The following is a 21,623-nucleotide window of genomic DNA, read 5'->3' as shown; positions in this document are numbered from 1 at the left end:
GTATATGTCAAGTTATTTTTAGGAATAAAATAATAGAAATTTTAGAATAGAAGATTTCGTTTCACAAAAGTCCTACTGAAGTGAGAAGAAAACATATTCTGAAAGATGGTCCATGAAATCTATATATTGTAATAGAAATCTACATAAATCGATATTCTACAGCTCCTGGAGAGATATTTTACTGCAGATTTCAGTTCCAACCATGTCCAATAATCCTAGAGCTCGCCATAACAGTGCAGCTTGCTTCAGAGACCCTCCACCTTCCCCAGCTCCACCTGTATAGATCTGATACAAGGTGATTCACATATGTTATGGGGTTATTTTATGTATGTTATATTTTCAGCAGCAATATTCTTTCATGCTTACAGTAGCATGTTGTGGATGTATTGGCAGTAGCAAGTCAAGGGTATTTGCTCTGCCACAACAGCAGCAGCAGCAGCATAGCAGATCTATTCCGCCAAGACCAAATACATTAACATTGTCATGCACATTACCATGCCAATCCCTCCGAGAGTTGTAATGACAGAAATATGGGAAATGTTAAAACGGAATGATAGTGGGAGAGAATGGTAAAATATGCGAGAATCCCAGGAAAAATGGGAGGTTTGACAGGTATGCACATACAGCAGTCAAGTTACTACATTTCTACATACACAAGTCATTGCAAGTCTGTTTATTGAAAATTGGAAGCCATAGAAAGAGCATATATTAATTTCATTAAACAACACAAAAATACAAAAATTGTATACAATAATTGAAATAATGAAAATCCTTTAGTCATAAAATGCATTATATCAATACATGGTCACATAATAGTCAATATCATAAAACCTATTTAAGGTAAAACTGGAAAACCAAAGAAAGCAAGCAAACAACATTACATAACAAAAAATATTAAATAGTAATGTGACATATATTTGCAGGTAATAATGCTGTTAATGAATCCTATACCTGTTGCAACACTATTTGCATATAGTTCCCAATGAAAGTATTTTTAGTGTAAAAATTTGTTGAAGATTAGCGGACAGTGTTGATTCATTAAATGATATGCTATTTCCTCACAAAAGCTGTTTTTTCAGTGTATTGAAGCCTCTACACCACTGACATCCATCCATCCATTCCAAAAAAAAAAAAAAAACTCTGGTATCCTTCCCTGTGTACTGCCAAAGCCTCAACGTTAGCATTAGCCATTATGTTTTTTGTTTTGTTTTTTGGCTGAAGATTGCAGCCTTGCCGTCCAGTGGCTTTGGTTCAGGGCTACTTGATAATTACAGACAGGTGTTTTGGAGCAGGATTGGAGCTGAAGTCTGTAGGATTGTAGCTCTCCCGGAGCAGGGTCGGAGATCCCTGGACTACAAAAACAAAGTGTAATAAATGCTTACATATATTTTGGATTTTGGATGATTTCTTTCCACTAGTCCCCCCCCCACACACACACCCTTTGAAGCACATGTGAAATGGACACACTTTGATACTCACCTCCATCTCTTAAATTTACCCGATATGTTTGCTCATAAATACATAAACCATTTACTTCAAGGGTAGTTTTCATGTTACATGTTTTTAATTTTTATTTTATTTATTTTTTAATTAAAGTGTTGAGAAACTGAATGGTCATTATTGAAAAGAGAAAACAAGAGGTGTGTGAGTTGAGTGAGTCTTGGAGCAGGTGAACAAGAGCAGAAGGGAAGTCCATTTATGTCCATAGAGGCGGTCAGTGGTTGAATTTTCTCTTTTTCACTGGGTGTTAGGTGGACAGATGGAGTCCTGGGTCTGTGTGGAGGTTTCTATAAGGTAATTGGCTGTCATACACAGCTTCTTTAAGCCTGCAGAGGGGATCCAGGGAGAGATTTTAATGGGGGGTGAGCGGCCAGGTTTAACATATGGAAACTGGGACTGCTGAACTTTAGCCAGGAGTGCACTTTTCTCTCTTTTGCCCTTCCTTCCTTCAGAATATCCAATTGGAGTCTCTGATTAAATTGTATCTCCCTCACTCCAGTAAATTTTTCTCTTTCTCACCAGGTCCATGTCTCTTTTCCCCTATCTCAAATTCTCCTTAAGGCATGCTGGAGGTGTGTAATCTGTGTGTATTGGCCTCTTTTCTAACCTTCTTTATATAAAATAATTATCCGGTTTTATTTTGACTGAGCATGGAAAATATAATATAGCTCTTTTAATTTGTTATTTTTACCATAGTAATATTTTATTTCTATTTTATTTATGTGTGTACTTAATAGTTTGGAATCAGTAATATTTATTTCTTTTTTGTTACTTTCTGTTCATCAAAGAATCCTACAGTTTTCAACACTCATTATACTAAGAGATGTTTATTGTGCCAAATCAGCATATTAGAATGATTTCTGAAGGATCTTGTAAATCTAAAGACAGAAGTAATGACGGCTAAAAATTCAGCTTTGCCGTTATAAGATTAAACAATATTTTACAGAACTTAAAAAAAAAAAAAAAAATATATATATATATATATATATATATATATATATATATATATATATATATATATATATATATATATATATATATATATATATATATATATATATATATATATATATATATAAATAACTATTTTGAACTATTTCAGAATATTACAGATTTATTGTATTTTTGATCAAATAAATGCAGCTAAATATATATTTATATATATTTATATATACATGTATATATTTATATATATTTATATATAAATATATAAATATATATAAATACATATAATATATTTATATATATGTGTATATACATAATTATGTATATATATATATATATATATATATATATATATATATATATATATATATATATATATATATATATATATATATATATATATATATATAATATTTATATATAAATGATATTTATATATAAATGTATATACATAATTATGTACCACAAAAAAAAATCAATAATAATTTAAAATAAAATTAAATGAGAAAAAAAAAATATTTAAATGAGAAAAAAAAATTCACTCAGAGTAGTAATAGCTAGTAAATTTCACAAATTATTATAAAGAAATAGCAAGTAACACATTCAGTCAAATTTGAAATTTTGAAGTAGGAAAACTCCTATAATCTTTGCTTTATTTAGAATTTATTTATAATATAATATTTTATACAGTGTATACAAAGTTGTAATTTATAATTTAATGATCTTTTTATGTTTCACTTTTTCATTTTTTAGCTGAATTGTTATATTTTATTTGATATTCATTTTATATAGATTATTATTTAACCTTCAGCCTCATGTATAGAAACACCTCCTACTTTCCAATGCACAAAAGGAAAAAAAAAATGTGATTACTCATTAATTCATCATGAGTGTATCGATCAATAGACCTGATTTAGCGTTAAATTCTAAGCACATGATTGAAGAAGGGCTGGCCTTTGTCAGTGTTATTTCACACATGCACACATTCTCAGGTGCATGCACGTGCCCTCAATGTTTCATGAGATTCCCTTTCATCGTCCCGGTAATCAATGTTGCCTAATGCGTTTCCCACACATGGCCTTCTGCTGGGTGCCAAATGAATTTGAAACCTGCTGTAAGCGTTAGTTGAAATCAACTCAGCTTATTTTTATTTTATTTTATTTTTTTAGCACTGGGACCAACAAGCCCAATCCTCATTAATTCAGGCATGAATATTTCAGTACCCTTTATTGTGATATTGCATTTTAAAAAACACCAGGAACACTAGATGCTCAAAAACTTTAGCAGCTGAAGGTGATCAATACAGATTCCCAGGTGGCTCAGAGATCTCCAAGAAAGCTCTCCTGCAAGGCCATGTTTAATTCTCTATGTGGGTACATTCTTTTTGTTGTGCTTCTGTTTGTTGATAGATACCTCAGTGACTCCAGACAGCTGGTTCATGGGTATAGTCGTCGTCTCGAGGGAAATCACAACACTGTTAACTGGAGTCTGAAGGAAGTGAGGAGAAAGGAGAGTTTTCTAGGGGTTTCTTCTTGCTGAAAGTGTGTGGGAAGAGATATAGCGTCTCTCTCTGTGTGTGTGAGTGAGTTTGTGTGTGTGTGCATGAAGTGAGAAAAGCCTAAGCAACTTAAACCCTCCATCCATATCTCTCCGTCTACACACAGACATTTCCAGATGTTTACTCAGGAGCCCTATTAACACTTCAAGTCCATTTCTTATTGATTGTCATGTGAGATTTGAGGCTGGACTCAGGCGGTGAGTGTTATGGCAGATCAGAGGGAGGACACTTTGATAGGAATGAAATATAATTAAAGGTCTGATGTCGCTTTGAAGATGAAAAGTGCCTAGGTGAACTTTACTCTTGCGCTAAATGCAGACGAGATTGTCCGTTCACTCTAAATTAAACTCATGCTAATCCATAAATGGTCCTGTTTGGCTAGCTCTATACGGCTGAGAAAAGGACCGGCCAGATGCAGCTTCTGTAGTTGTATAGCTCCAACACAACACATTCACTCAACAGTAACCCAAGAAGTACAGTATATTTACCCTATTTTTTCTATATACGTTTTAGAAAACTATTTGCTACAGAATAAACTGGCTCAATTTGATTGTAGAACTTGGTTTAAACAAAAAATAAAAAATAATTACATAAATCAGACTTATTTGGATGCTGGTCTTACCTGGTTTCATCTGGTTTTGCTTGTCTTCTTGCCTACCCAAGGTAGTTTATTCAGGTCTAGCTGTTCTTCCAGCTTAACCAAGCTGTTTTAGCAGTTTTTTAGCCAAACTGGAAGACCAGTTCACTACTCTTTTATTTTAGCAGAGTGTTTACTAAAAAAAAAAAAAGACAAATCAATGCACTAGCATGATTCAGTTCACTCTTGTAGATATTGTTTCACTGTGGGTCGTCTTTCTATAAAGTTGCTCAATACACTATTTGTGTGTGTTTGTGTGTGTGTGCAAGCAAATATTATGTTTAATTGTGTATGTTAATTTCCCCTATTTTGACATTGTAGATTACTTTTAATTAATTTTTAAGCGCTTTCTTAATATGATCTCTAAATTCACTTGAAGCATTTGAAATTACTTTAGTTTGTAGTTTTTCATTATTTATCTAACTTTTGAATTTAAGTATATAATTTGAATATCCATAACATGTTAATGTTACACAATTGATAATGTTGGTGGTTCTCAGAAAATAATTTCATTTCATTTCATTTAGTCTAATTTATGTACTAATATGTACCTTTAAGGGATACTACTAGGTGTAAATAAGGTACAAAAGTGTAGCTTTTAAAAAGGTATAACCCAAGTGACAGCTTTTGTACCTTCTTTTCTGGGAATGTACTAGAAGTCTCTTTGCCTTGATGACATGAATGACTTTTTTTCTTCCAGAACCTTACTGGTGAACTCTGTTCCTCTAGCTTTTCACAGTCACACTCTAAGTCACTCTCCAAATCTCTCTCTCTCTCTTTCTCTCTCTCTCTCTCTCTCTCTGTCATTCTTTCTCAAATTCACAGTGTTATTCCTGCTGTCAGTAAAGCGAGGTTATGTTCTTAGCTTGGTAATAGTCAGTGCAAAGCCAAGCAGAGCTGTTTAAGGATGTTTTGTCCCACCCCAGTGTCTCTCCAGAGCGGCTATCGATCTGTGACAATCCCCAAGCTGCCCCCAGAGAGATTGAAAGCAATGATGGACCGTTTTAAAGTGCTTTGTTTTCTTCTGCTCTTCTCCTCCCCTCTGTCAGCTCTCATCACCAAACACCTGTCCAGCTGGTGTTTGTTTGTGTATATGTGTGTGTGTGTGAGAGTATTCAGGTAAGCTTATGAAGATAGGTGCCTTTTGAAAAGAGCATTTTAAGGGGAAGAGATTTTGTAATAATATTAATCAAATGTGGCATGGTTATGGCAAAGAGCTGTTTTTAGAATCTAGATGAAAAGCTCTCAATATTTCCATTTTAATAAACGGTGCTTTTAAACCATGACAACAACTCGCAGCACACAGGAAGCCCAATGGAATTGCCTTGAAAATATATTTTGCATAATATACAGCATTCAAGCTTTTAAAACATATATATGTGTGCGTATAAACACATACTACCATTCAGAAGTTTGGGGTCTGAAACATTGTTTTTGAAGAAAGTCTCTGCTTCTCACCAAGGCTGCGTTTATTTGATCAAAAATACATTAAAAACAGTGAAAAAAAGTTGAGCTACTTAATATTTTATGAAAACCATACATTTTTTTAAAGATTATTTGATTCATAGAAAGTTAAAGAGAACAGCATTTATTTGAAATAAAATATTTTAAAATAAAACATTATAAATGTTACTTTTGATCAATATAATGTTTGTTGAACGATATTTAATTTCTTTCCAAAAAACCTTTGAACGGCCTTGTAATAAAAATATATGTCTTTCACATATATGTATGTACTGTATGTTTCTGTTTTGCATCCAAAACCTTACCAAGAAAATTTCAAGATGTCACATTTGTCGTTTCTGTCTGTAGCTCGTAGTCTTGACTAAAACAGGCGAATACCTGTTTCGGATCTCTCCATGGGCCAAACATGTCACAAAAACACTAGATTCCGTCACCTATGACTGGACTCACTGGGACCCTCCACAGCCATATCAGGTGAGTGTACACAGCTGAACACAAATACAGTAGAATACACATAATATAATTATTCTGGGCATTTATTCAAGACACTTTAGGACCAACCTTTTAAATCAGTTAAATAATCCTCTTCAATTCATAAATAATAACAATAATAATAATAATAATAATTATTATTATTATTATTATTATTATTATAAATTTAAAACAAAACAAAAAAAATTAAAATATTTTTTTGCTTGTTTTTTGTTTTTTGAGATTCACAGTAAGAAAAAAGAAATTGTGAAACAATGTTTTTGGTTGTTGGATCTCAAATACTAAAATGTTGTAGCATCACACGCGAGCTCATGCTCTCAGAGGTTTCCAGTGTTACGGGTTCAGACAGATGCTTTCTGAGCTGTCAAGGAGGGGAGGGTTTGAGTTATGGACGCTGAAATGGTTTAACCTATTACAGTCAGGTTTTGCCCTGCAGAGGGTCAGTGGAGAATTGTACATCACACCAGTCATCATCGACTGAAAGAGTCTAGTTGCACCACACACACACACACACACACACACACACACACAAATAATTTCACCTTAACTATTCTTATAAGATTAAATATTCATAATTGCTACTTTACGTTGAATGTTCATAGGACCAAAAGCTTGAGGAAACACCCGTTTGATTTTAATCGCCTTTAAAAGTCACTAATTGTTTTTAGGGTGGACGTAGTTTACAATAGAAGTCAAAGCGGGAGGGAATGTTTACAGGGCCGTGATGTTGTTCAGGCCTTCCTGTGGCTCTCGAACATTTATCATCAGTAGCCATTAGCATGTCTGAAGCACCCCGCTCTCACAGCGACCCCTCTTCCGTGTTAGTAATGACACTCGAAACCGCCTCCTCTTAAGTGGCTCACCACATTAAACAGGCCATTTAATCAGAGGCGATTCAACAATTGCTTTCGCCCTGTTGATGTCTTCGTTTCGCCGAAGAACCATTTGCAAACGCCTTTGATATGGGTGGTTCTTCCACAACGGCAATGAGGCATATTTCCCTTTGATATCTATTCATGGCATCAGACGTTCATACAGCGACTGTGGTCAATGGCATCATGCTCATGATCCAGTTTTTTACAGGAGATGAATTGGTGACACAATGTCATCTGGCAGTTAACGCGGTTGCTGCATGATTAAAGGCAGGAAATATTGCTTTTTGCTCTCTGGAATGGCACCCTTTTCAACGAGCCACAATTGGTTTAGGTTTCTATTTTTTTTTTTTTTTTTTGCATTTCACAGTGTGCCTATATGTGTAATTGCCTAAGTTATGCCTGGCAATAAAACCGGAAAGATTGCCATACTAAAACCAATATAATATTAAAAGGATATTGCGTTCAGAACTGACATTTTCTTTTAAAATAGGCTAAACTGTGTGTTTTTGTTTATTTTTTTATTAATGAAATATGGTAATAAATGAAGTAAATTAATCACATATTGTATTGTAATGCACTGTATTATTGTAGATGACAAAACTTTGAATCAACAACAACAACAAAAAAAGTTTACTCTAAGTTGCAATTTCTACATTTTCAAGCTCTGAACTCTAGGCTTAGACTCCGTTGTATTGTTGCAAGCGTTCAATCGAGTCAAATATTTGTCTTGTGTTGCATCAGGATCTTTGAGGTAACCCAGATGCTCAGCAGAACCTTCTAGCAAAATCTCTCGTCAAAGCTCAGAAATGTGGATTGATATCTGGGCCCTTTCTCTCTCTCTCTCTCTCTCTCTCTCTCTCTCTCTAACCTTTCTTCTTTCTCGCCCCCAGTTCCAGCACCCCAGACCCCCACGGCCCAGCAGCCTTCGTATCTATGAGGCCCATGTGGGCATCAGTTCGCCTGAGGAAAAGATTGCCTCGTACAAAAACTTCACCAGAGAGGTGCTTCCTCGCATTAAAGATCTCGGTGAGTGATGAAATCTACAGAAACACTGCCAAAACACACATCAAACTGATACAAACCAAGCAAAGTGGAACACACCCCTTTCTAAGGGCCAGTCACTACCCCTCAGCTCCCAGGCCAGAAGAAATTAAAAGAAAAAACTAACTGTTGATCAAAGAATCCATATGAGCAAGGTGATGTTTGCTACATTGGATATGAAAGAAGTACACTTAGACTGAGCAAGTTTACATTTTGTTACATCGCATGGTTGTGTTGATCTTATTCTTTATTTATCACTACACTAGCAGGCAGCAAAGGAATAGAACTAAAAGCTGTTGGACAGTGTTACTTCAGAAATATTAGGGTCGTTGCATGGCCCTCTATTCGTTTATTAAAAATTCAGCTCATGCACTCAAAGACTTTGATACACAATTTATGAGAATGTCTTTAATCTATGAATAAAAATTAATTTATTATAATTTTTTAAGCTGACTAATGGTGGGAAAAGTCAAAATGCCAGGCTGATACAACTATCCTGATATTATAATGAAGAAAAAAACAGTTTGGGATAATCTTTTATTTTATTTTTTTTCTTAGGGGAGTTTCACTTCTTATTAATATTTCCAAATTCAAAGTTTTGTAATTCAGCATGAGTGTGTATCGTGGTCAATATGTCTTTCAAAATATGTGAAAAGGTGGCAAAGTTAGTTCAGGTCGTAAAATGTCATGAAGTGTGACTCCCCAATGTTTATTCTATTTTTTTTTTTTTTATCACAGACCCTCTTGTGTCATTGCCCCATGAGAAATTGACACACCATTTGATCTTATATTTTGTCAAATCAGTCGTAATCATGTTTTTTAGAGAAAGCACTGCGTTCCTTGCATCCTAAGGAAAATCCTGTAGAGCATATTTCTAAGAAAGAAAGACACAGCTCAAGATGCAACCTAAAATGATCATGCATACAGCATACAGTGGCACAAATTAAGCGAAAAAGGCAGGCGCCAAGCAGTTCCACATGGAATATCGTGCAAACTGTCGCAAGAGGAACTGTTAAGTTTAGTTAGCAGATGTGAGAACAGCCGCCGCCTCGAGTGATTCCATTACTGCACAGAGAGCCGTTTCCCATGATTGTTCCCTTACAGAGCTTTTGACATGGAAGCCTGAGAGGAAGCCAGCCTACAATTACTATGTCAGAAGGTTCCAAATTTGGTTTTTGAGCTGTGGGGATTACAGAAGGTGCCTTAAACATTAGTGTTCATTGCATTGGTTTTGATCCATAGCACATAACCTTCTGTTGTTTGTTTTCTCAAGGGCTGAAGCATTAACCTTTGCCTGGAGCAAATCTGTTTGTAAGCAGAGTGTTAGTTAGCGTAAAATTATTTTTCACCCCTTAAATGGATGTGAAAATAGTGAGTCATTGTGGCTCCACTGACTGCTCTCTCTCTCATGATCGGCGCTCTCCCCGGGGTTCTGTGCCTCAGTTAATGTGCTCCTCAACCCTCCAGAAGGCAACAAAAGCAAAGCTACACTTTGTCTCCAAATGGAAGAGCTTTTTGGCACTCGTTTTAGAAATAGTGATGCCTTTAAATCCTTTCATGTCTTATTTTTCCCCCGAAAAGAAAAGAAAAAAGTTTCAATTCAGGGAATTTTGAAAAGAAATGTTCTGGTTATACAGACATACATGCTGAAATGGACTTCTTTTATAAAAAGTAAAATATCACAAGCACAGTGCAGTACTCAAATTCCTCTGAATCAAAAATGGCATTGAATACCAAAGCAAATGTAATGAAAGGAACGTTCTATTTGGAAAATAATTTTCATCTTATTACACGGTACATATGGCCTTCTCTTGAGTCTTTTTGTAGCGCACTGCATGATAAATCGTTGCTTGACAGGTCTGATGTTTAAATCCATTGATAAGAGACTTTGTGACGGAGGAGGAACTGAGTCAGACGAGCGGGACACAAAAGCATCCTTTGTAGAATGATTTAATCAACATCCACATGAAAAAGTGATTGACAAGACACGATCACTGCAAGATATGCAAGTGGCAACACATCTGTATCCAAAAAATGTCATTCTTTACAATCACTGGCATTTATAAAGTAATAGATTAACTTAGAATGAAACTTCACCCTCATGTTGTTACAGTCTCTCTGCATGACTTTCACAAAATATGTATTTTATGAATGTATTTTAAGCAGCAATTTTCATTAAATATTTTTTGAGCAGCCGTTTTTCTTACCTTTCTAAAGAACCTTTCTTTTCTTATCTTTCCCTTTGATTTGATGAACATACATCATGAAATATTAATAACGTATTATATGTTGGTGCTCAGAGGACCTGCATAAGATTTAAAGATCATTTATTTAAATCTCAGCTTTGACAAATGCTTTAGTCATACTTGTTATAGGAGGGGGTAATACGTTTAAGTTTGCCTGGACTCACAGCAGTTTGATTCAAAGTTATTGAATCCTGGAATTGGCCTTGTGGTATTGTTTTCATAAAAGGACTCATAAAAATGTCATAATAACCTCTGTTGGGGACACCGTGGAGAAAGACTGAGTGAATTGAAATGGAAAAAAGTGTTTTAGTAATTACTGTTTCACCTCAGTTCTCTGTCCAAGAATAATTGCAACACACAATTATTAAATAGAATGGCACAATTCAGATAGAACAACAGCGTATTAATTCTGTTAAATAAACATTTAGTTTTAAGTGCGCATAAAATACCAATAGAAATGGTCAGTTTATCTAAATCTTCTCACTCCCAGCATAGCTACATTTATTTAATATTAAAAGATGTGTAATGTTTAGTTGTTGAGCAGCAAGTCAGTCCTCTGTCGGTTCAATTTATGTGTAAGAGTGTGTTGAGTTTTCCACAGGATTGGCTGTTAAGATAATTTAAAGGAGCATGTGAAACTAAGCCTTAGGACAATGGACATTTGGGCTGGGAAACAGATCTTGATGGAGAAGTCCCAAACCAGCTGAAACTGGAGTTTCAAAACGTCTTTGGCATTCTTTATCAAAATCTATAGATATAATTGTATCACATGACTTATCATTCACAGAAAGCTTTTACACTGTTCACATATTCTTTTCTTAAAAAAATATCCACTTAATTGTAATTTATCATGCTGCCGTTTTGGTATTGAAGATTCAGATCAGGCTGCAGTTGACATTTAATTGTATGCTTTGGTTTCACTCGTTTTTAATTATGTTTTTAATTCATTTACATTTTCCAGTGTGCAGCACTTGAAATTAATCCATATTAAGATAACAACTAACACAAAGATTACACCTCAGATGTGTTTCACTTTGAAGATCTTGTTTAGTTGAAGGTCTTTTGACTGTAAAACTGATTGAAATGCTTTTCTACACTATTTTCATTTCAGGATACAACTGTGTCCAGCTCATGGCAATTATGGAACATGCCTACTATGCGAGCTTTGGCTATCAGGTCACTAACTTCTTTGCAGCTTCCAGGTACATTTACACTTATGCATGTGGCCGATGCTTTCATCCAAACCGACTTGCATTCAAGGCATAGATTTTATCAGTTCATGCATTCTATGGGAATCGAACCCATGACCTAAGAGGTCTGAATTTTATATTATTAAGCAGACTTAAAACTTAGGATTTTGTGCAAATAAATTTGTCTCTTGATGCCATAATCCTCAAAATATAGTCAAAACTATAGAATAAAGCACAAATGCTGCTGTAGAGGACACGTTTGCATTTCCCTCATGAAGCTTTCAGATCACTAAAATAATTAATCTTGCAAAGGAGGTTGGTTATGTATTGTATCTTTAAGAACGAATGGTAGCACCTTCGTCCCGAAGGTAATTATATTCACCTCAGGACTTCAGATCTAGTTGTCCCGGATATGGCAAAAACATACACTACGCTTTCACCAAAATGCATTAGCATGCTGTGCCCTGGTCACATTTTATTTATTAGCATTATATCTACAAGCCCTGGTAGACTCAGCGTGTGACAGTATCTAAATGCTTTTCATTTTCCTTTAGAGCTCATGGTTTGGTGGGGTTGTCTCTCAGCCCATGCAGCAGTAATTCCAGTCTTTAAATCAGGATGAGGTCCTCTGTCAAGGGCAGTAATCTTACTGTAAACACATTTGCCGCTAATCCCCAAATAGAAGAAAGCCCCGATAAATAACAATAGTAAAAAAAAGAGTTGGGTCTCCAAAATAAATAAACTCTCATGAAAGAAAATTGCATCTTTGAATGTGGGGAGTGAGCAACTCCCTCAACCTAATAAGATATGACAGAGTCATTGGGAATCTTTATTTGGCTTTGGCTGGCTGAGGCGGTCGGCACTGGTGGACCAGTCCAGATAAAGTGCAATGTATACAGAGTAATTTCACTCATGATTGATCACTCATGCACATTTAAGACCTATTCCTCTTTCTGCCGGGTGGAGGGAGCGAGCAAGGGAGGTGACTTGGAATGTCATTAGCTCTCTTCTCACTTTACTTGTTCTTTGTCCTGATATCTTTTAACCCCGCGGACTAGATATAGTGCTTCTAGGCATGCTGGGAGTTTGGAGTGAGTGTTTGGTTTGCGGTTTCACCATTGCATCAGATTCCACTCCCTTTTTATTCTGTAGGAGGCTGTGGTCCTTTAAAATTACATATGCTTGTATTTTGCAAGCAACATACTGTATAAATAAAAAAATGTCATTAGGTCATAATCAAAATTGTTTTTCCCTGTGTCCATTAACAGTGCAGGCATTTACGGCTGGTAATTTAAGGTGATTGGTTCAAATGTTTCTGCAACTAAGAGTCAATTTTTTCAACATAGAGAGTGGTTCTGATTCAATATATCTGCCATAAAATTTAATAATAAATTACAATTAATATTGAAATTGAGTCATTTTAAACTAATAATATTTAAATCTTGAATATTCTTTCAAAAACTTTCAACAGTCCAAACTTACAGCGGTCAAAGGCTACAAATGCACTTTATACCACCGCCGCCGCGGTACGTGCGGCTGTAAAAAGGGCCTTTTGAATGTCTACCTAGTGTATGTTAAATTATAAGTAGGATTGGGCCGATAGACGATGCCATCGTCCATCGTCGATGGCTGATAGACATCACATTGAATCCATGATCTCTTTTTAGTTTCACTATTATTTTCGAGATTCACAATCGCACATACTCTGTTTATTCTATGGAGTGGCAGTACTTACCACACATTTTACAAGATTATATGTTTGTCAGTGGAACTACAAATCATTCACCATCATCCTCATTCATCTGTATAAGCTAAAGACTTCTACACTGGACGTGACAAATCAGCCGTTGAAATCATTTGAAATTTGTGTCAAGACATCATTAACAGAACGCGACAACAGGTGACTGTCAGGAATAAGTGGTTTCAAGCCATGCCCTGCTGCATCCAGTGTAGACGGCATCACTGATTATACTGAGCTCTGTTGACTTATCTATATAATGAATCTCTATTATAGATCAGTGGTTCTATAGTATTTTGTCGCGCTGTGCCGTTCACATCCGATGTATACACGGAGTTAGGAATCATTAGTTGTTTTCCCTTATAAGGATTCAACTCCATCGTGATGTTCAACTGTAGACATCGTCCGATACCAAATTTGTAGACATCGCCCAACCCTAAATGTAAGTAATACAAGTAATATACAGCGTACTAGTAGTTAACAACGTTAACAAATTTGAATAAAATATTATATTGAAAAAAAATGGCCGATTGTAATGATCATGGTAAAGCCTCTGTGAGCTTTTAACCAAGAACCTTTCGGTTTAACACTAAAAAAGTGATAAAGTGAAGTGACATTCAGCCAAGTATGGTGACCCATACTCAGAATTTGTGCTCTGCATTTAACCCATCCGAAATGCACACACACAGAGCAGTGAACACAAACACACACACTGTGAGCACACACCCGGAGCAGTGGGCAGCTATTTATGCTGCGGCGCCCGGGGAGCAGTTGGGGGTTCGATGCCTTGCTCAAGGGCACCTAAGTCGTGGTATTGAAGGTGGAGAGAGAACTGTACATGCACTCCCCCCACCCACAATTCCGTCCGGCCCGAGACTAGAACCCACAACCCTTCGATTGGGAGTCCAACCCTCTAACCATTAGGCCACGACATTCCCCAAAAGATCTAAAGATCTTTATCAGCTAGCTTACACCACCTCATGACCATCAACTCCACAAACAGCACACCAATTCACTAAAAACCATGCATCCTCTTTCCCTCAGCCGCTTTGGCACTCCTGATGATCTGAAGCATCTGGTTGATACCGCACACTCCATGGGCATCGTGGTTCTTCTGGACATGGTCCACAGTCACGCCTCCAGCAACACAGAAGATGGGCTGAACTACTTCGACGGGACCGACTCCTGCTTCTTTCACGGAGGCTCCAGAGGAACCCACTCGCTCTGGGGCAGTCGACTCTTCAATTACTCCAGGTGAACCACGGCTAAGAAATATGCAAGCTGTGTACATTCTGCTCTCCCACCTCTTGTCCTCTTCAGTTAGTTCTCATTTGTGAATATCAAACAGCCCTTAAGTTTTCCACATGCTAATGGACCACTAATGGATCTTAATGGCATCTTAAGACGTATAAGAGGCACTACGGTGTTTCCTGAACCATCACAGCCGTTCACCTGTGATCCACATTGATTACTGGGCAAGCATGGCATGCCTTGCATATGATTTGCAAAGTTTCCAAACAAGCTTTTTGTTAAATCTTCAGTCCGTGTCGCCTTATACTCAAAAACCATGAGAAATTTCTCCTGTCCTTCTTCTTTCTTCTCCCCTCTCCTCATCTCTGAGATGACAGGCTCTCCTTATGCCACCTCTCATCGTTGATCCATTAGAGGTCTCAGCGCTGCTCTCCGTTGCCCTCTTCTGTAATGGGATTTCACATCATTGTTGTTTGAATCTGAAGAGTCATGCATCACCCACCAAAATGATAGTCCTGTCTGACTGTTACCTCTGAGAATGAACATTGATTTTTGGTCATATCTTTGTTATTGATTCTGGCCGTATGCCTTTTGTTCCCTCTCTGCTTCTGTGTTTTTCTTCCCGGGTTCCTGTTTGCCGCTGGTGATACTTTAATGCTTTTACATAGCTTGATAGAAATGGGATGGAATATCTGCTGTACTGGAGTGAAAAATGTATCATTCTGGTTGAGATTATTGCTTTTTATCATAACTGAAAGAAAGGTTGACATTATGTGCAGTATGTAGCTGTTTAGTCACATGTAACTGTTTTCAAATCACGTAATGCCATTATACCCTGCACATTGTTATTATATATACTTATTAAGTTTCAGACGGTTTATTCAGACAAAACAAATCAACGGCTGCTCGGCGTTTCTTGAAAGAAACTCCAAAATAATAGCCTGTCTAGTCTAATTCTGCTTTTAATTAACTTGCATCGCAGCTAATTGATAAGCTGCTCATTTATACCCATTGTTTTGACGCTCTTCATTTATCAGTCTTTGATTTTTGAGTTTAATTACTCTGTTGAAAAGCTGTTTTTTGATGCTTTTTAAAAAATATCTATTAATTTTGATAATAGTTTGCTTCACCTTGCAACTTGATCAGAATGTGCATGTTTGTTTACATAGATGAATTCGAGGATCATTTCATGATGGAATAAAGGGACAATAGACAGTACAGTTTCAAAGCATTGTATTGTGAATGATTTATGTATTTATTCTGTTTTATTTGTTAATCTGTTATTTTGTGGACTGTTGTTTGAAGGCTTTGATGTTGTTGGTTTTTTTTTTTTTTGTTTTTTTTTTTTTTTTGTTCAGCTCCAATTATTTTTGATACTGATGAGGGATTGGTGGAGTGGCAGTAATATATTGATTCTTCTTTAAAGTCTTTCATCTGTGGCCTGCTGCAGTTGTTGGCGTCTCTGTGGTGTAAATGAGCCTGTCTCATCCGCCCCTTACCTCTGTCAATTCCCTCTAACAATCTCTTTCCTTTGCATCTCTTCATCATGCATAAATTCAGAGTGCCTGAGAATGAAGTGTCTAATGCTTCTGTAAAAGTTTTTTCGCTTTTGTTTTGAAGTGAGTCACCAGTGATGAGTGTCGCTCTTCCCGGGTGTTTGCGTCTTTTGAAGGTGATTGTAAATGATAACTGTGTCGACTCCATCTCCTTCGACTATCCTTATGGATTTGACATGGCCCATCGGAAATAGCCGAAGGATGACCCTCTCACCCTGATTTCCATTAAAATCCAATCACAGGAGACACGCCTCACTTGCGTGGGTCCGTAAATGGCCGTGACGTCCCCTGATCTGATACACTCTGTGTCCGAAAACTGAATGCAGAGCAGTGTTTTGTATGGCAGTTTCTATGAAAGAATGGTGATACAGCTTACATAGCAGCATAATGCCATGTCTAAAAATCTAGAACAAATTCCAGTGTGCATTACCGAGTATAATACTCATTACTCAGTAGAAATTTAATAATAAAAAAGGAAAATAACAATTATATCGATAATAATAATAACTAGTGTTATTTTACTTTTATTTATATACTATTATAGTGTATATAAATGTTTTGAATTTGCAGTTAATTTTAGTTTTTTTTTTCATATAGATTTTATATTGAATGATTTTAGTTCTTCAGTGTAAACTTGTTTTATCACAGTTAGTTGCTAAAATTTCTCATATCATTTACTATTTATATATTTAATTTTATTTCAGCTTTATTTTAATTCTTGAAATAGTTTTAATTAACCATGCCAACACTAACAATAATAATTATTATTAATGAATAATATTTTGTACAATTATTTAAAAATATATACGTATATCTCTCACAGTTCGTTGGCAAGGAATCATTTCAAATTTTGTTTCGATTTTTTTTTAAGTTTAAGTTTTTACATTTTAAGTTTATAAGTATATATTTTATTTTATTTTATTTTATTTTTAAAAACTGGACAAACACTGGACAACACTTAACCATGCCATCACTGATAATAAGTATTATAAATTAAGATTTTGTACCATTATTTTAAAATGTTCGTAATAATCTTCTTCTTCCTCCTTTTTCTTTTTCTTCTAATTATTGTTATTGATAGTATTATTTATGATTATAGTACACTGTAAAAAAAGGAAAATGGATTAAAAAAAAAATCTATAATTAATTATACTTAATTTAATTCCAGTCATTCTATTTGACAAGAATTTCTGCAAATGACATCACATTTCAAAAATTTAGCTGTAGGCGAATTGTGAATTTTTTAATTGCAGATGCGCAGTATTAAAAGTAATATTGTAATTTTAATGCAATTTAATTGGTTTTGTGAGTTGAAGTGGCTTTGATCAAACTAAGTAATAATTATGTAGGCCCTATTTTTTTTGAACATGGGTTGAACTTAAAAAGAGAGGAAACTTAAGAAAACTCAAAATGCCTGGCAACGTGATGCAATTTCTCAACTTTATTTCCAAATACTTCACAAAATTATAATGTTTAACTTTATACTATCAGGACAACGTTCAGTGTTCTCCCTTCAGCAGCTCTTTTGAAACAGCACTATTATACCCCTATAAAAGACATAACAAGACGTGAAAAACAAAGCCTGAAGACTGAAAGAGTAAACCTTCTGCAACAGATGCTGTAATACACACTTGTTTATTTCATCTCAGACGACAGCTTTGTTAGTTCTGGCTGGCCGTCAGCGTGTATTAGCAGCTCTCCTGCAGTAGACTTCACTCTGTAATTAACACTGTGTCTGGAGTTGTTTGCAGTCTAATTACATGTTTGATGAGCTCTGTTTTTAATCCACTGACACTCTCTGTGATGGCCGGAAAGATGGTATCGGTGTCTTTTGCAGTCAGTCACAACAGCCTCGAGTCAGACCGTGCGGAACAGTGACTGAAGGAATTGTTTTGTTTTTTTAATATGAAAGTGAATTAGTCGTACCCTTTGAGTTTTCCTCGAAAATGTTACATCCCATGAAAATTAAAAAGGCATAAACCTTTTCAATCCTTTCATGCGTAGGCAGCAGGCATCATTAGGTAGGTGCGAGCGATGCAATTCTGAATTTGAAACAAAAGTACAAAGAACTAAAAAAAAAAAAAAAACATCTAGAGACAAAGCTAACAGAGCAAAACAAAAGACGCTGTATGGCAGTGCAGCTAATATTTAAGTACAGTAGACAGCTTGCACATAGTGTGTATGTGTGTGTGTGTGTGTGTGTGTGTGTGCACGCACACAAATGCTCAAATGGAAATAGACCTCATTAGGTTTGATATACAAAAAGATTGGCTGTTGCATTCAGTCTGACACTTTTTTTTAATTTAATTTTTAAGATCTGAAAGACTGCCGCAGGGCACACTGGCGAAAAGTCTTGTATTGATGAAATTTTAATTGCCTTAATGATGGGCCCATACACATCTTGGAGAAGTCACTTTTTTTTTTTTTTTTTTTTTTGAGGGGAAATAAAAAATAAAATAAAATAATAATTTTGAAATAAGGTATAGATGATCAACGTCTCATAAATGCAATCCAAAAACTACTAAATGCAATAATCATTTTTTGCTATTATTGTTATATAGTATTAATAGGACACCCTAAAAGATAGATTTCAGTGATGCTGATGTCATGAGAAATGCTTTTGTAAATCCAGAAAAAGACAACAAGAAGTCAGTATCTTATTTTTTGGTGAAAGGAAGATAATCAATGTCAGTAAATCAAAACATGCACTCACTAGCACCATTAAAAGTTTAGCTTACTGCTGACTGAGCTTAGCAGGCTTACTCAACTCACAGAAACTGAACAGACTTCTAGTGGTCCGCATGGGCCCCTGGAGGCCAGGCTTCTGCAGGGGTGTTAGCTAACAAAAGCACATTAGTTCAAACAGTGTTCTTGGCAGTGGATTTATGTGACACTCACAATCTGGGATGGCTCAAAAAGTATTGTAGGACTTAGACCAGGACATGCATCTGATCCTTGCAATAGCTGAACAGTTTAGGCTACCTTTTAAAATAAGAATTTAAATGAGAAGGTCAAATTTAATTACAAATTTAAACACAGCTGCTTAAGAAGACCTCTGTGTTATTATAAGCACAGGTGATAAGCGGATAAAAAGAGTTTTACATTTTAGGCAAATATATTTTTGACTGATGAGCTATGTTCAAAGCTGTTAATTAATTAGGTATTATCTTTGTTGACAGAATTAATTATTCAGATAGATGGAAGGATGGATGAATTTTGGTGTTGTTTATTACTGTATATAAATCAGCCCTTGCGAGATTTGAACCCATAACCTTCCGGTTTCTAGCCCAGCTCTTTAAATACAAAGTTACAGCACCACTGCGTCCATCTATTACACAGCACTAAAAGTGCTGTTCTGTCTTTCTGAGATGAACTAGATGACTTGTAATCATTCATCTCTCAGCTGAGTAAACACAAGGGCGGGAGGAAGGATTCTCAGCTTTAATCTTGGTTTAAATCTTTCCTGGGCTTTACTGCACTTAAACCCTCACTCAGCAGACCAAACCGAATTTCTGATGTTTATGAGGATATTTTTACTTTCAAGTGTTAATGTTTATGAGCTGTTAAGGAGTCTCGGTTGGAATCCAGAAGTGCTGTCTCATAAATATGTTTTCCAGCTGTGGCGTGAGTCCTTCAAGTTTGGACTGAATTTGAGCTTCTGTGTACGTTTATGCATTTGCATTTGTGTGTTGTCTCTAATTTGCAGCAGTGCATTTGTGCTTATTTATGAAGTCTAATTGGAAGCTATTTTGATGTTGTAGAGTTCAAACCATTAGACATGCTGTTGCAGTCCAGCACATCTCACTTAACTGGTTATAATTGAATCCCAAAGGGTCCGTCTCTGCCTGTGAAGTGTTGTTTTGGGGCCAGAGAGACTGGTGGGGAGTTAAGGGAAGTTTGGAAGAGACTCATATGATCCGTCAGAATCACACAGTGTAGACTTTTTTCTGGTCTGTTGTCTGCTAACACACAGCCCATCAAAGAAGCTTTTAATAAAGCTGAGATCCACTGCAAGGTCTATGAGAGCACAGAGAACTGTTGGCACATTAGTTTTCTGATTCAGTAACGTCCTTAACAAAGTAATTTAGCATGTTGCTAAGCTAATTTGACACCGTAACAAGTGTCAATTACAATACAAACCCTACTGCTCTTATTTTGTTTAAACTGAGCCAATCTGGTTATATTGTATTTAGCTTATGGGAGGTAAAACAGGTTTGGGACAACATGAGAGTGAGCAAATAATAACAGAATTTTTATTTTGGGGTGAATTATCCCTTAAATGACAATCAACATCATAGTACTATTAATCTGTTTTCACTTTCTCCCAGTTGTTTGCTTTCATGCTAGACACAACCAAATGTGTTTATAGACTAATGTTTTTTTCAGTATTAGCACAATCAGAGTTGAACGATAAATTTTATCCAGAAAGCACGCGCTGTTTGGCAGACTTTTTAGTGTCTACGCACTTCAGATGTACATGCTCAGAAGAAGTGCATGTCAAAACAGAACACAAATGACACTTTTAACTTACAAGACTTTTAAGCACATGCAAATAATGCGTTTTTGTGATTGTGAATAAGTTCAGTGTCCTGGGAGTGTAAATTTATTGTGTTATCACACACCTACTCCTAGTGACTTGTTGTGTAATTTACTCCGAAGGTTATCCTCAATAAAAATGTCTATTTTAACTAGACTTCAGTCTGTTTTAATCTCATTTAAACTGGAGTTGCAGGTATCTCTTGTTTTTGTTGTTGCTGTTGTTGTTCCATATCCTCTATTTCCAGAAATGGCGTAGAAAGGAAACAATGTAAACCAATATTAGCATTAACCATTCATGAAATGTAGAAACTTTAACTCATTTATGCATTGTATTTGCTTAAATGTAATTTGAAGTGAGCACGGCATAAGATTTGGCTAAAAATGTTACCTAGGCAGGCAGCTCTGTAAGGTTTGGAACAGAGCCCCCGAGTCACTCTTCTCTGGAGCTTATTGATTCTCAGAGATGGCAGAAGGTGTTAGCGGTATGACAGAGCAGTCCTGGCTGTGAGCTAAGACTCCGTAGGAGCTCATCGACTCTGCTCTGCCCCACAGGGACCTCACTTATCACACCAAGGGCTTTTACTCAATGTC

At 35.9% G+C, this 21,623-nt stretch overlaps 1 protein-coding gene across 1 annotated transcript in view; it reads left to right on the top strand.

Moving 5' to 3' along the window:
• gbe1a (glucan (1,4-alpha-), branching enzyme 1a) overlaps positions 1-21,623 on the top strand; it is a 118,674-nt gene that overhangs the window by 23,220 nt on the left and 73,831 nt on the right. The window contains exons 4-7 of the mRNA XM_026273678.1: positions 6,453-6,578; positions 8,362-8,497; positions 11,870-11,960; positions 14,731-14,940. Of these exons, the coding sequence (XP_026129463.1) occupies positions 6,453-6,578; positions 8,362-8,497; positions 11,870-11,960; positions 14,731-14,940 (563 nt within the window). The remainder of the gene's footprint in view (positions 1-6,452; positions 6,579-8,361; positions 8,498-11,869; positions 11,961-14,730; positions 14,941-21,623) is intronic.

The sequence above is a fragment of the Carassius auratus genome, chromosome 10 (genome assembly GCF_003368295.1).
Source record: "Carassius auratus strain Wakin chromosome 10, ASM336829v1, whole genome shotgun sequence".
NCBI classification, from domain to species: domain Eukaryota; kingdom Metazoa; phylum Chordata; class Actinopteri; order Cypriniformes; family Cyprinidae; genus Carassius; species Carassius auratus.
This window is presented reverse-complemented; position numbering and strand designations above follow the sequence as displayed.